Source organism: Accipiter gentilis, chromosome 6 (assembly GCF_929443795.1).
Source record: "Accipiter gentilis chromosome 6, bAccGen1.1, whole genome shotgun sequence".
Lineage (NCBI taxonomy): Eukaryota > Metazoa > Chordata > Aves > Accipitriformes > Accipitridae > Astur > Astur gentilis.
Window position 1 is genome coordinate 23,946,033 of NC_064885.1, and position 15,631 is coordinate 23,961,663.

A 15,631-nucleotide genomic window follows, 5' to 3' on the forward strand; every position below is an offset into this window, starting at 1 on the left:
AAGCTTGAATGGTATATCAGTATGGCTATCCAGCCCTCTCAGCCTCAAGACTCTTAGGGTTATTTTCTTTTCACAGGTTGTCTTTTATTTCATGCCCATCATAGGTGGCCATTTTAAGGGGCTATGGAGAAGTGCTGAATGCTGATAAGGCAAATCCTGTATCCCTTAATCCACTGCTAAATCACTCTGCCAGCCTTCAAGGGTACCAGACAGATGGAGTGCACTAGGAAACTGCCCACAGGCTGGTTACTTCAACCCCAGCTCATCTTTAATCCAGAAAGGTTTTGTTCTGGTATTTGAATCATTGATTGACTAGGAACTTTCTTCCATGCTGGGTTAGGTAAAACATCCATGTCAGAGGTACTGGGGAATTCGTGAGGCTGTAGATCATAGGAGTGGTGTGAGACAGGATGCATCTCAAGGGAACCAAGGAAGCCATAAGGAATGTAAAAAGTCACAGGGTTAAAGCCACATTAAGACAGCTGTTATGTTAATGAGAGTTCTGCTTTTCCTCTAGCTGTGGGTCATTGATTTAGAAAAACATGAACAAGGTCTTTTTCATTTTATCGTATTTTTCCACTGAAGCTAACATAGCCTAAAACATCATATCCTAGATCCCATTCGTCTTGCTAACAGAACTTGTGTAGGAAGTTATCTTCATTATGTTTGTGTATGGATGATTCCCAGGGCTTAATTTGGTCTTACCTGGCTCAAGTCTATGTATGAAGCTATTTTGCAAGCATTTCTCTTAGTAAACATGTTAAGAAAAGAATCATGAACCACTAAGTTTGCCTTCCAGACAAGTTCATCCATACATCAGATTTTCTCTCAGTCATAACAAACACTTACAAGAAATGTGGTGTGAAGTCTTCTGCAAAACCATTTAGCAGGAAAAACTGAAAAAGTCTGGACATTTCAAGACAGACACTCAATAATACAGCCATGCTGCAATAGGCATACTTGTCTTAAAAAGTCAGAGGGATATTTTGTATTACTCATTCCAGTTTGCAGAGCCTGAATGCCTCAGGCTGAACTTCCAAAGGTCAAAACACAAAAACAGGGTTTCACCAAAGCAACCAAATTCACTTGTATTCTTGGTTAGATCACAAGTTACCACTCATTTCTCTTCCTGGGTTAGATCACAAGCTACAACATTTTGCTTGTCACCCATGAACACTTGCAACTCAGACTGATTTAAACTGGGCATGCTTTTCCAAATGTCTCTTAGATGTCAAGTAGTAAAAGAGTAGCAGAGGATTCTGCCTGCAGTATTAAACATTTCACAAGACATGGTTCTTTGCCGAGAAAGAGAGCAAGTCCCAGTCTGAACCTGAACTCCAGTGTGCAGTTTATTCCAGAATTATCTGGCTGCTGTTTGCCCATCTTTGGACACCTGAAAATCCAGGTTCATGCTTTTTTTTAATTTTAGTCAACTCCACGGTTTACTGCTCCAGCACATTGACTTGTTTTAGACAATGCAGATCTACATGAAGTTGTGAAGACCTAACAGTTACTTGATGGTTTATTTTCTTTTGAATTAAACTGACAGTGGGGATAAAAGAGATATTACAAGATTTAAAATAAGTCAACTTCAAAAAGCTAACCTAAAAGCAAACTGTAGATACTGCACCAGTAACCCTGCTCACTTGCATGGCTCTCTAGACAATTGCCCTTTTAAAAATGTTTTTCTCTCCTCTGTTAATGCCTGAAAGACCCAAACAACAACAGATGAAATCAGTTAAATAACTATAAAGTGGCACAACACCTGACCTGATTATATGCAGAGTGCTGTCAAATGCATAAACCAAACAAACTGGGATAATAGACCTTTTTCTCCAAAGGCTCAGTATTATGTTCACGGTAGGTATGGAATAATTACTAGGGAAAACACAAAGGTACTTCCCAAGCAGTTGTCTTAAACAGTTGGAAAACCAGTGTCCACGTACAGATGCAAAACCCCCAAGGCTGTAAGCAACATAGCTTCACATTTTCCTTCTACTCCAGTGTAGGATCACGTAAGAATACAAATGGACCAACATGCTAACAGAAAAGGAAATTCCCTTTGTTAGGTAGCTTTTAAATACATACCTGGACACGAGCCTCTGTGAGTTTGGCTCTTTGCGCAAGTTCTTCCCTAGTATAAATATCAGGGTAGTGTGTCCTCTCAAAAGCTCTTTCCAACTCTTCCAGTTGCTCTGCCGTGAAGGTTGTCCTGCTGCGACGCTGCTTTCTTTTTAAAGGTAAATCTGGTTCAGAATCAATGTCAGAGCCTTCATCAGACTGGGGTGCTGATGCTCAAAAAAGAAGAAAATAAAAGATGAAAATTAGCTTTAGGGGGGAGGGGAGCAAAATATTGGATCAATCGATGATATCCTCTTCTATGGAAAAGCTGCTTTTTCCCTGTGACTCAGAACTGAGTTGGCAAATTTAAAAAAAAAGCAAAAAAGCAAGAAACAAATCAGAGTTAAATGTTACATAGTGCGAATGTGCTCAAACAAATAAAGAATTGTCAAAAGTTCAACTATGAGTTTAGCACCTTTTCCTGACCCAAGAACATCTAAGGACCTGTAGAAATCTTTTTGAGTAAATTAATTATTTGATTTCTTTATTTTAACTCCTCCAGCACTTTGTAAGTGTTTCAAAAACTTGAGCAGTACTGCTTAGTCCCAAGCAAACAGACAAGCAATACAGCCTTATTCCTCTCACTGTGCTAGCGAACAGATACAAATATTTGTCACACCAGTGTGCACATTGTAACTTAAACATTCCAACTCTATAGACACACGTCCATGAGACCTTCCCTGGAGATCCATCACTAAAACCTTATTCCTGAAATGATTATGGAAGTGACTACAAAGGCATGGAGAGCGCTATTGAAATTAATTCTCATACACGATCAAATATTTACTTTACGTCATGTGTATTATTTGTCCTACACTCTCAACAGTATTTTACACTTTTGTGTTAGTATACTTCAGCACATTTAAACATTCCCACTTGTTTGCAACTTACTTGCCTGTCTTAGGACCACTTAAGATAACCTTAGGACAGGCCTGACAAGTGTTAGTATTACAACAAAACAAAAAAATTGAGACACACTTTGCACAGAGAAGTCCTGTAAGAATAGCTCAGAGCAATAGTTTGACTTGAGTCTTCCAGTTACTAGAGCAAGAAGATTCCACCTGTGCAATGACCAGAGCTGAAATACACAGACTGCATACTTCCTTTGCCTAAAGTTTCATTGTTATTCCTCCTAACCTTGGGAGATTTTCCAGCACAGAGCACAGTTACACACAGATGTGCTGATGCTCAGCCTCCAGGCAACAGTCCAGGACATGACTGCAAAACAGCCAGGCTGTGTTGGACCAAAGACCCCTCACACCACGCCCCAAGTCAAGTATTTAAGGAAAGTCAGCAAGAAACAGACCACATACAGCATGTCCATGACCCAGGAAGGGGCTACCAACCCTTGCGATCCGCAGCTTAAAGAGAAATCAGAACCAAAACTCTTTCTGTGTTTCATGGACATGAAGAGAGCGAGATCACACACCCACAGCCAGCTCCTGGCATCATTGCTCATTTCCCCTGTGCTCCCTGATAATTAAGTGAACTCCAGCCACAGCCCAGCTGCAGTTGAACCCATAGCTATAGCTGTGAAGGCAGCAAAGCCTCTTCCAGTACCAAACCACGTTCTTTTTCTCCAACAAAGAGTAATGAACCAAAAGAGTAGACTTCTAAAGACAGACTTCACTTGCATCAGCTGCTGTTCCAGGCGACAAGCATTCCTTCTTGCCTGAGTCTTCAAGAGAAACCACCTAAAGAGGGCAGACACTCCCCAGTGATGCTGAAACTGCTTGTTCAGCTGAAGTACAAGCATTGCTTCTACTACTTCAATAACGCCAAATGAATTATTGATATATACATTGATTCAAAATAATCTTCTTAATGTGATTTATTTGGAAGTAACTGAGAACACAAAGCCAAAAAGAAATCACTGTTTCTCAAGCTCAGCTAAATCGCCCCTATGTTCCTTTCTAACTATCTTACATTACCAATTTCACTCAAGCTGTTTGAACTAATATATACACCTAATCTGTTTACTTAGTGTTAGAAAGACTTAGAAAGACAAAGTGCTTTTCAGCTGAAGTGTTTATGAATTTCTGCATACCAAAAAGAGGAACAATTACTGCTAGACCAGAGGCTCTTATATGAAAGCTATCTTTGTTGTCCAGACACCATCAATATCTTGGACCCAACATATACAGGACATCAGGAGAAACTCCCATAATGCTCAGCATCAATGTACTGTGAAAACATCCAACTCTAAGAGTCTCTTACTTGCATGGAAGTTTTGCCCCAAGTAAGACTAGATTAAGCTGTTCTTGTTCTTGAGAATATTGTCCTCAAGAACAAAGGGGAATCAGCACAAACATCCTATCCCAAACAGTTCAAGTTCATTCCTTTTTAAACAGGCAATCTAGGGTATCCCAAAACAAACATAACACATTGTCTGAACTAGTGACAAATCCCAAATCTTCTCACTTGGGGTTCCAATTGACACCTGCCTTCCTCAGCAACTGCCAAGTTACAACCCTCCAGGATGGCTTCATGCTGCTGTTCAAAATAAAAAGAAACATAGGTTATTTAAAATATAGTTTCCCTATGTTAGCCTCAGATACAAATCACCCACCTTAAGCAGAACAGCTATCACTGACAAGCTGAACTAGAGAGCACACTAGCCATGCTAACAGGGTCATATTGGCTAGCACTGCACTCTGACCATACCTGGTGCAGTAAGATCTGAAACAGCTCAGGAAGGTCCCTTTTGGAGACAATTTCTCTAACAAAAGTTTCCTTTGTTTCTGTACGATAAGTTGGGGGTTTTGTTTTTGTGGGTTTTTTTAAAGTCAAATCCCCAGATCTCAGTAAGTCTTTCACGTATGGATGGAACTGCTTCAGACATCTAACATATGCCTATAAAAAGCCAGCTTAAACTGTGCAATTTAAAGTGGGTATTTATCGCTAAATTTCTAAAGTGAATTCCCTCACCAACTGGATGGGAAGTATCAGGAGAGCAATAATGATCTTCCTACAAATGTTTTATAAAGACTTTGCAAAATCTTGTGGTGTTTTCCCGCACCTTGCATTCATGCAGCAATGAGAATGCAGAACTGAAATGCTGACTTAATTTCATTTTCAATTTAGGTGTACATTTCATTAAGCAGTATATGAAAGGCACAAAGGTAAGGCAGTCAGAAAAAACACAAGTATCTATGAGTCCAGGACAATACATCTAATCAAGTGCAAACATTTAGAAAGAACATAATAAAATTAAAGTAGAGAGAGCATGTATAGCAAATAAAATGGCTTTCATATCTATCTGATTTCATTGGTGTTGCCCTTCACCAGGCCTGGCTGTTACATACAGCTTTATTGAAAACATTGAGTTCCTTTGTCTTGCCTGGTCTGCAATGTTAAAATCAGACAAATGTAATCTCAAATGATAGCTAATGTCCGTACTACAAACTGCACTATTTTTATTTCTCACAATGTCTTGCTAAATACTATTAGTTTCAAGGAAGTTTTTAGTCTTATTTTTTCTATTAAAATACTATTATTAGACTTTTATATAGGTGAGAAGCCAACCGGAGTATTGGCTAAGCACATAAATTGGACACGCTTCAGCCTTTAAAAAAGCGGTATTTATTTTATATATATGCTCAATAGCCATAGCATATTGCCATTTTGCTAAGCAGTATCTCACTAATAGATCCACCAACTACCATAATTTAAAAAGCTACTACACAGCACAGGCAAAGGTGGTCAGGTTTTAGCTGGGATATTTCTACCTGCATCACCTCCACAGACACACAACTCGCATATTGCTAACCTTTACAGTTGTGCTAATGATCCTAATACTCCAACCCTCAAGCTATAAATAGAAGAAAGGAAGAGAGTCGCCACTGCCCTGGGAGATCCCCAGCCAGACAGCTCAGGATCACCAGTACCCCCCTTACTGCACAGCTCAAAATGGGACAGGCAGCCCAAAGCACTACCAGTGGCTGAGCCGTGAAGTTTAATTAAAGAAGGAATTACAGAATTAAAGAGCGATTATTTGTCCCTTAACCCCTCATGACCTGTCTGGTGGGCCGAAGAAATGCTGCATGCCGGTTATCACCACAATATGCAAAAAACCTCTGCCCCACGTCATAGGCATTTGGTCACCTGGAGCTCTGCATCGATCCCTTTTCCAAACACCATAAATAGACACGTCAGGGCAAAGATCGAACAACCAAATAACACACAAGAGGTCATTCTGTGGGTTGTTCTTCCTCTCAGCACGACATTTCACTTGAATAATTAAATAACAAAAACATGACAACCATTTAAAACCCATACATTACAGCTGCAGCACAGCACACCTGAGAAACACAGGCAGAGAGGTTATCTTTCTGCGACCTGCAAAGGCACAACTTCTCTGGCAATCCTTCAGTCACTGTGAAATTTTTCAGTAAAATATTACACAGCCTCTTCCTCTAAGCGTAACAGCCTAGGGTCTGCCCTAGGTAAATTCTGTCTAGCCACGAATCTCGCTAAAACAAGACCAGAAAAAACAATATACCGACAGCCAGGAAGGGTTCTGGTGGTGGTGTATTCGCGAGCTACCCTCCCCGGATCTTCTCATTTTTTTCACTTATGCAAGATTAATTTCACAGGCTCTCCCCCTCGTGCCCCATCTCTATGACCTAAGGCCGCGGCATCCCCAGCTTTGGGGCTAACGCGGGCGTTCGGCACTGGGAGGCAGCGGGTACGGCTGTCTGATCCCCGGCAGCCTTTCACGCCCAAAGAGATGCGAGTGACCTCCCTCGTGTTTACTCGGGTGCAGGCGAGGAGGAGTGCAGCAGGGCCGCTACCCCCACACAAACCCACAGTAAATGACAAATGACACTTTCTCTTTGTGATCTTTGGGATTTTTGTTGACTTATTTGGAGGCTTTTGTTGGGTCCTAAGAAATGGCCTGTGGCTGAGGCCTATTCGGCCGATTTCCACGCTCCATCTGTGGTATCCATCAGCAGGGCCTTTGCCCGCATTCAGGGCTCTGACACCTGCCTGGCAGGATGCGGGAGGCACAAAGGAGGCTGCCGCGGACGCGAGGGGGGCGGTGGGCCGGGGGGGCCGGGGAGGGCAGCCAGGGTGAAGGGGATGCACAGCAGGGGTTAATCCAAGCTACCCCCTCCCCAACCCTCAGCACCTGGAGGCGTCCCTCCAAGACTGCCTCTCCCCGCCAGAGGTAAGGGGGCCCAAACGCAACCCTCCGTCACATTGGGGACGAATTAACCAGGAAAGGGAGGGAGGGAGAGAGGGGGAAAACCATCCCAGGATGTGGGCCCTCAGAGTCACCCCAGGCACTCGCTAAATAAACCTCTGGCGCTGGCTTGCTGCGAGGGCTGGGAGTAGCGGTAGGTGGCCGGCAGCGCATTCCTCCCTGGATCCTTGTTTGTGTTGGGGTAGGCTTTCAGCAGCTGGCGTTTTAACAGTCGACGGACAAGAAATGCATCAGGAGTCCTTTCTTTCCTCAAAATGAAATCCACAGGAAAATAAAACAGCACCTTTATTTCCTGCTAACAGGCCCCCTCCCCTCTGAGCAGTCCGTTAAGGGGCAGGCTTCTACATGGCTACAACATACAACGAAGACTCTGGAGCCCAGCGAGCGGCTACCTCCCTCCCAGCGCATCGGCCCTTGCTGTGTCTGCCTGGGGAAATGTGACACCAGGCTCCCCTCTCCTCCTCCTCCTGAAACCTCACTGTCACAGCAAGGAGCCTTTAAAAAGAAAATACGCCCTGCCAGGTCTGTGCTAATCAAAACAGGACAAATAAACTCTGACACTCAACAACTCCCTGAGTGCCCACAGCCCTGGGTGGAGACTACAGATTAGTTATGAATACGGCAGGCAGCGGGGAACGAGCTCGGGGGGTCTTGAGTCACCCCTCAGCCACCTGTGAGTAGTTCTAGACGCCACGACTGAACGCCCTCTTTATCCGAGATAAAGCACGCTCCAAAAATTAGAAGAGCACCGCTAAGTTTTAGGTTGTGGTGCTTCCACTAAAGCAGTTTGGGCAAGTTTACCAGGACTCAGAGCTGTAATTTTAACCAATTCGCTGCTCACTTTCTGTGCTTCACCATCAACAGGGGAAGAGGACAGAGGGGAGATTCAGGCACCCCGAGTTTCACCCCGTTAGGTCACAGCCCAAAATTTGTTAGCAATTGGACTCCTCTTTGAGAGGAAAAGGAAAAGCAAGTTTCAAGAAACATAAACAACAAAACAAGAAGCTGTAAAAGATTTCTCAGTGGGGTTAAGATAAAACATGCCCCGTTAGAAGTGAAAATTCAGGATCAGCAAATATGTAAGAAAATTCTCAGTCTTGCTAGAAAGCAACAGAATACCTAGCACAATGTGAAATACTCACAAGTAGTAAAATTGCTTTTAACCCTTTCTACTGGCATTTTGACTATGATATATCAAAAAGCAAGAAAGAAAACCAAAAAGCAAGCCTCTGTTCCAGACATGAATATCGCTCATCTAACAAGGATCAAGTCACACTTCAATTACTCCTTTGAAAACCGCTGCTATTTGCAAAGGGCATACTTACAAAAACATTGTAAATGGCTTTTTTTAAACTCCACAGGCACTTTAGAAAAGTCTGCAGTGAGAGAATGAGAGAAATGGGGAGAAAATATGTTGCTGCTTAAGTAAACTGACTAATAAGAGTAATTAATCGGTTACTGGAATTGGAAAAGAGCAACCCTATCTCCTGTGAGTTCTAAGCTGGAAAATCAGCACAGAAAGAGAACCACCACAACAGTGATAAAAGTGATATTGAGAGAAGTGGATGGTATTTTAATTTTGTTTGGGCTGATTCACATAGAGAAATTTGCTTTGTACAGCGAAGTGAAAAGGAAAACAGTAGCTGCAGTAAAAGGAAATGGCCAACAGTGACTTTTATTTACAATTACCAAGAGACAGGCTATTATTGACCATATGTGCCACAATCGCCCTCCTTATCATGGGTTGGCCATCATGTCCATTGGGAGCTGTTAATGAACTGGGTAATTGAGCTGCTGACATGTGTTACCAAAACAAAACAATAGGAAGAAGAGACAAATGAACATTTTATTTGCCAATCAGAGTAGGTTCCGCTTTTCAGAGAGCTGTGCCTAAGTAAGTGGCTGAATACATAAAACAGTGCATTGAAGGCAAGCAGATGCATGCACAATAATGGTTAACTGACAGCCTATGGCCCATCTGTGCTTAACATTTTGTTAAAGAAATTACTTGACTTGCTAAAGAGACAAATCATACAGCTGCCCCAAGTGCTGCATTATAAGAGATAAATCATTAGCTAAACTGTTTCATGCTTAAAATGACAATGCATATTAACAGTTATGCAGGGACATTTTGTCAGCACAGCTTGATGCAGTTATAACTTACAAAAAATGTGACAGCTCATAGCTTTTCAACGATTTCAACTTGGAAGAGAATGACAACGCTGTGAAAACAATTTCACCGCACAAACAATAGACAATTCACAGGCTCTTCTTTTTAAAAATATATTTAATTTTTTTTTTAATGATGAAATAATATGGAAAGGAAAAAAAGCCGGCCAGTGTCTAACTGTTCTGCACCATTAATCTGCTAACATGTACTTCATTCAAAACCACAGAGCATCAAAAAGGAACACATTCCATTTTAAATATCAAAGACTGCATCACCAGCACTAAGAATAAATGGCTAATTCTCAACTGTGCATGAAAGAATAAAGAATTTCTAAAGTGAAAGGAAGGGAAGAGGAAACTGCAAATACAACTACAAAAATCTCTTCTTATTCCCCCACCTCCTCTTCCAAAAAGAGATTTGTTTTGTTAATACAAGTAACATTGAAGTACTTAACAGCTTTGCATGTGGGCCTGATCCTCCTCCCAAGTTTCACTGCTGTAAATTTGCACTGGGAATTATTATCGTTATTATTATTTTACATTCAAAACTGAATATAAAGGAACTGCAGTTAGCACTCAGATCCTTTTGTACAGGTAGTACACATACATGTATGTGTATAGCCCAGGAAACCTGCCCAAGGGAGAGCAGAAAAACAGACACCTCTCCTCCCAACTTAGTTGCACAGACCAGGGCAAGCCAGACACACAACCAAATTTACCTTAACAGCTGCACTACCTGGAAGGAGAGAGAGAAAAAAAAGAGAAAAAAAAATTCGGTAAAACTCATGTATCCTGTGGGAGCTCAGGTTTAATGACTACGTAAAAGTTAAATTGCTAGTTTTCCCCACAAAGACAGGAGTAGCTTGCTGACTTCGTACGGTTTCTATTCACTGGCCTCAAAGGACTACTCTGCTACTCCCACCAGTGTAAAGCAAAGCTGGATCCAGGCAAGCTTTGGCCCTTGCTCAGCCTCTCCCATCATTCCCAGTAGAGTCAGGGAAGGAGTTCAGCAAGAAGGAGCCGGCACTGTGATAGTCCTGGCATGACAAAGCACTCCAGCACAAACCCGTACAGACTGCCACCCGACTCCGAGTCACCCCGGCCCATCTCCCTGAATGCAGCCTACTGACTGGGAGGGGAGGACTTTTTGAAAAGCACAAAGAGGAATCACAGGCACTTCCCGTTGATTTTCACCATGAGCTCACGAGTGCCCACATCTGGGGGCTTTTCCAACCCTTTTCACAGGGAGCATCTGTCGTTGCACTGCAAACACGAGTACTGTATTTGAGCATTGCAACATCTTGTCTTCTCACTTAAAAAAAAAACCACTAGAACATTTCAAAGGAAAACTTGGGAAAACTTCTAGAGGACTCAAAAAAAACCACCCAACAACTTTGCCTCCTAAATTTAGAAGAAGGTAAAGGAAACTAAGTACTCAAATCCGAATGAGGTTTGCTCTCAACAACCTTTAGGAAGTTGATATTTTAGGCAATACAAAAAACAAGCAGACTTCAGAGGAAAGCAAAATCTCTCTTGCACAAATCCCAGAATGCACTAAGAAAGAATTAGCATCATGTCTTCAAGCCAGTATCAGCTGATGGAAGAGCCCATTGGTAACCAATTAAGACTGAAAACATTGAGTATCCTGGGAGATGGAATTTGTCGGCTGAGAAATTAAATAAAGCAAATGAAGGAGTCTCTGGATAAATGGTGAGACTGTATTAGCGAGTTAAGGCACTGCAAATAATTGAGCTGTCTGCAATCTCTCACTGTGTAGGCAGTACAGATTCTTCAGAAGAAAAGAAAAATTTATAAATTATATTTGTCTCAATCCTTTGGAACAACAGCATGCAAACAAAACTCCTAAAGTTATACAAGCTGATCAAACTTACTGGGCACATCAAGATGGAAAAAGCTTACAAGCTTTTTTGACAAAACAGGTCTGCATTGCTTCACTAGGTTTTGACCAACTTGTAGCATTACTAAAATATTTTTGAAGAAAAAAGAAACTGCACAGATGCCCAAGGTAAAAAATTTTGAGAATGTTTTAATACATTCCCTATCTCTCTCAACTAGCTCTAGTCCCTGAATTAATACCATCCTTGATTCCAAACAAACACTGACAGAGCAAGCTGTTGTACATAGCTTCACCTCAATGTCAACATTATACTCCTCAAAGTCTCTATGGGAAATCAAGGCTATCACCTCTTCTGAAACCCACAGCTGCAGCCAGACCACCCCTCAAGCCACTTTTACCTACTATACAGCTAAAATTAGTTGCATGATCATCTCTATTTATCACTCTCAGGACTTGGAATGGCCAAAATATCTCCAGACTCTCTTTTTTTTTTTTTTTTTCCCCGAATATTGGATTTTGTCATTGAATACTCCATTTCCTCTAGAAATCACTTAACTTTGCAGAATATTGCTGGCTTTTTGTGAAAGAAAACTAGAAGTGCTGACTTTTTTTTTTTTTTTTTTTCCTCCAGACTTCAGTCAATAGAGAGAAGTTAAATTTTTCAGCAGGTATTTTTCCTGTGATTGATTTCCCAAGGTACTACACACTCCTGCCAAATGCTTCTTTTCCAGCCAAATCTGTTAGTAACTCAAGGTCACTCCCATCACAATTACATAAGAATTGGGGTGCTGACCTCAAAATCCATCATCTTCTGTCTCGGGACCTGGTCCTACTGGGTACTGAGCCCTCCAGTCCCACTGGTCAAAGACAGTCTCTGCCTTTATGGTTGTTCCAGTATTTGGGATAAAAGGACCCTACAATGGGATAGCAGTAGGGTGCTCAGCACCTCTTTGTGTTACTTCCCACAGGGTTTTTCATTCCTAGGTCCTGCCTTGAGTGCCAGCACAGGGGGTGCAGGACTCCTTCATGTGTGAGACTCCCTGAAGCACACAATGCTGTTTCATTCATTATAGTGCCTGTGATGCTGTTACAGTAATAAACTTGAGCCCATCTGAGAGCTGGTCACCTGCAGATTCTCCTTGTCTCTTGTGGAATTTGTATGCCAATGAACTCCTGGCATCATCCTTTAATTACCCTTCCCAGTGACTGTCACCTGAGAGCTCGCAGTGCAACACCTAGGCATAACCCAAGCTGCTCTGGTTAGGTAAAATATGAGCAAACAAACCTTGCAAAAGCTATTAGAGCTCGTAGATGCCACCTGACCATAATGCTGCCATATCACAGATACTAAATGGACATGAGAAATTAAGGCAAGACATTTTCTACTTTTTAAGCAGACATTGAAACAACAGAAATTTGGGTGATTTAAAAAAAAAGGAGTTCTATGCACACACACAGTGCTATAGAAGTTAACACTGTGATTTGCTAATAAGGAAGCAAGGTATACAGCTTGCTATCTGCTCAAAAGAAACATGGGGAACTTAATTTCCAAAGAAAACTCACAATTTTTCAGTCCAATAAGAAAACCAGAAGAAAGCCCAACATCAGCTGACCTCTGAGCGGTCAACAGAAGGGACTGATGTGCCGTGCTGGGCTGCAGCCAGCCCTGCACCACCTTTACAGCACGGAAAATGTGTCCAGCTGGGAGCCACTCTTGATCTGTTCTCTACACCACAGACATGTAATTCCCATACATTTGCTCTCATTTACACTTGTTGACAGATGCTGATAAATGCTCTTGAAAACCTACAAGAACAATGGTTGCTGGTGAATACTTAATGGTAGAGATGTCCAAAATTACTTGACTAAACATACACACACTTACATCATCTGCTGAAACCTCTACAGATATTAACAGTAAATTTATAACTGTCTCTCTGAATTATTAGCAGCCCCAAAAACTGAAAAAGTAACTTTGCACCAAATTTTGAGAGATAAACACACTGTTTTTCTTAACTATTCCTCCATACACATAAGGCAGAAGCAGCAGGATGCCTGTTGGTATGTCTTGTAGGCTTTGCTCGGACACTAACATTGCAAAACTTATTTTGACTCTTGTTTCTCTTCTTCGCCCTCCCACAATATTATTTATTTTGAAAGAATATTTGTTCAGGAATCAAAATTAAATAAAGATTTAATATCAATTATCAAGGCCCTTTTTATAACTCTGCCATAAACAGAGATTTAAAAGAATGAGAAATGAAATGTGTGTTTATGAGCATGCAATCCATGGTGTGCATGGAACATAGCTTACATAATACTTATACTATTATGCCAATTGTCCTGGTTTCAGCTGAGTAGAGTTAACTGTCTTCCTAGTAGCTGGTACAGTGCTATGTTTTGAGTTCAGTATGCAAAGAATGTTGATAACACTGATGTTTTCAGTTGTTGCCAAGTAGTATTTAGTCTAAAGTCAAGGATTTTTCAGCTTCTCATGCCCAGCCAGCAAGAAGGCTGGAGGGGCACAAGAAGTTGGCACAGGATGGAGCCAGGGCACCTGACCCAAACTGGCCAAAGGGGTATTCCATACCATGGGACGTCATGCCCAGTACATAAACTGGGGGGAGTTGGCCTGGGGGTAATTGCCGCTCAGGGACTAACTGGGCATCGGTCAGCAGGTGGTGAGCAATTGCCCTGCGCATCATTTGTACATTCCAATCCTTTTATTATTGCTGTTGTCATTTTATTAGCGTTATCATTATTAGTTTCTTCTTTTCTGTTCTATTAAACCGTTCTTATCTCAACCCACAAGTCTTACTTCTTTTCCTGATTTTCTCCCCCATCCCACTGGGGGGGGGGGGGGGGGGGGGAGGGGTAAGTGAGTGGCTGCGTGGTGCTTAGCTGCTGGCTGGGGTTAAACCATGACACCAATATAAAATGTTAGCTTACCTATTGCCTTCACTATATTAATTTTAGCAGACTTCGCCATGGCACTTTGCATTTTGTAGCTGTTTAAAAGGAACTATGATTTTATGCACTTCCCCCAAAAAATTTGACTACAAAGCGTTTCCCAGAAAGCTGAAAATGAAACAATAAATAAGACTGCTTCCATGTTGGGGAGATAGAGAAGTACCTTACTCGATTTTAAAACATAATCCCCACAGGCATTTAAAGAACTGTCAACACCAGTGTTACCCAACCTTTATTTAACCCACGGACAATGGCAGTCCCCATGAGGACGATCTGTGAAACACCTGCTGGCTGGGGGGTCAGAGTCAGCCCCACCTACTGCACAGCTTTTGGCACAGGGTTGTGATGAAGGTTTTCAAGGTTTGGGGGGGTGTGTCTTTTTTTTGGTTTGGGGGGGGGGGGGTTTGTCTTTTTTGGTTTGCGGGGGTTTTTTTTGGGGGGGGGGGGGGAGACCCTTGTTGGTTTTAAATTCTAAGTAATTAAAATTAGAGTTTTAATTGCTACTATATATGTTGTCCATTTACTAGCTTTCTCTGCCACAGTGCAACACAGTAGAATATAAGGAAATCCAGGGATTTTCCTCCAAAGTTTTAGGTAAGCTTTTAAATAAACAAAAATATCGAAGAGCCTGAGCAGAGGGATAAAATTGTAGACTGGGGCTTAGCTATTTGTTCAGTTTCTAACAGTCTCATGGATTTGAGGCTGCTTTGGAGCATTTAGCTAATCCAGCCTGTATTTAACAACAGCTGTGAAGCACTATAGATCCAATACTACACCTCTGCTACACGTCAAGCATGTGGTGTAACTCCTACATCTCACCTGCAATTACAGCTTCCTGGGTCCGATACCCAAGACCTGCAACCCAAAGTGCCAGATTCCTAGTTCTCACTAACTTCTGATTGTTTTCCATGATTTCCCACTCTCACGCCATCTCACCCTGCCTTGCTGTTTCCAAATTGAGCTTACTGCTCTTCACTCTTTCACAGTCCAAGTTGTCACGGGATGCTGAAATGTCTTAGAGCTTTGCAGTACTGTAGTTGCTGACACACCTGACGGAAAAAAATTTGACAGATTATTAAGCACTCTCATATTAAATCTTTACTACCATTAATTGGAGGAGTTGTATGTTTTGTTGTCTCATCTTCCACAGACCTAAGGACCGCAGAATACGCAACACACACTATCCTCAACATGCAGATCCTTGCCACAGCCAGAATATACTACTGGCACACCTTACGCACAGAGCATGTGTGTAAGTGCATACACAGTAGCGCATAATCTGCAAACAGGGCATGCGTGTGTAAAAA

The 15,631-nt window shown here is 41.9% G+C and overlaps 1 protein-coding gene across 8 annotated transcripts in view; it reads right to left on the minus strand.

Moving 5' to 3' along the window:
• The window catches only part of PAX3 (paired box 3), an 80,970-nt gene that overhangs the window by 23,690 nt on the left and 41,649 nt on the right, over nucleotides 1-15,631 (minus strand). For 5 of the 8 annotated variants that reach the window (XM_049803675.1, XM_049803672.1, XM_049803673.1 and 2 more), the window contains one exon: nucleotides 2,089-2,288. In XM_049803675.1, the coding sequence (XP_049659632.1) occupies nucleotides 2,089-2,288 (200 nt within the window). Of the gene's footprint in view, nucleotides 1-2,088; nucleotides 2,295-15,631 lie in introns of all 8 variants that reach the window. The other 3 variants (XM_049803670.1, XM_049803669.1, XM_049803667.1) reach the window with 1 other exon arrangement.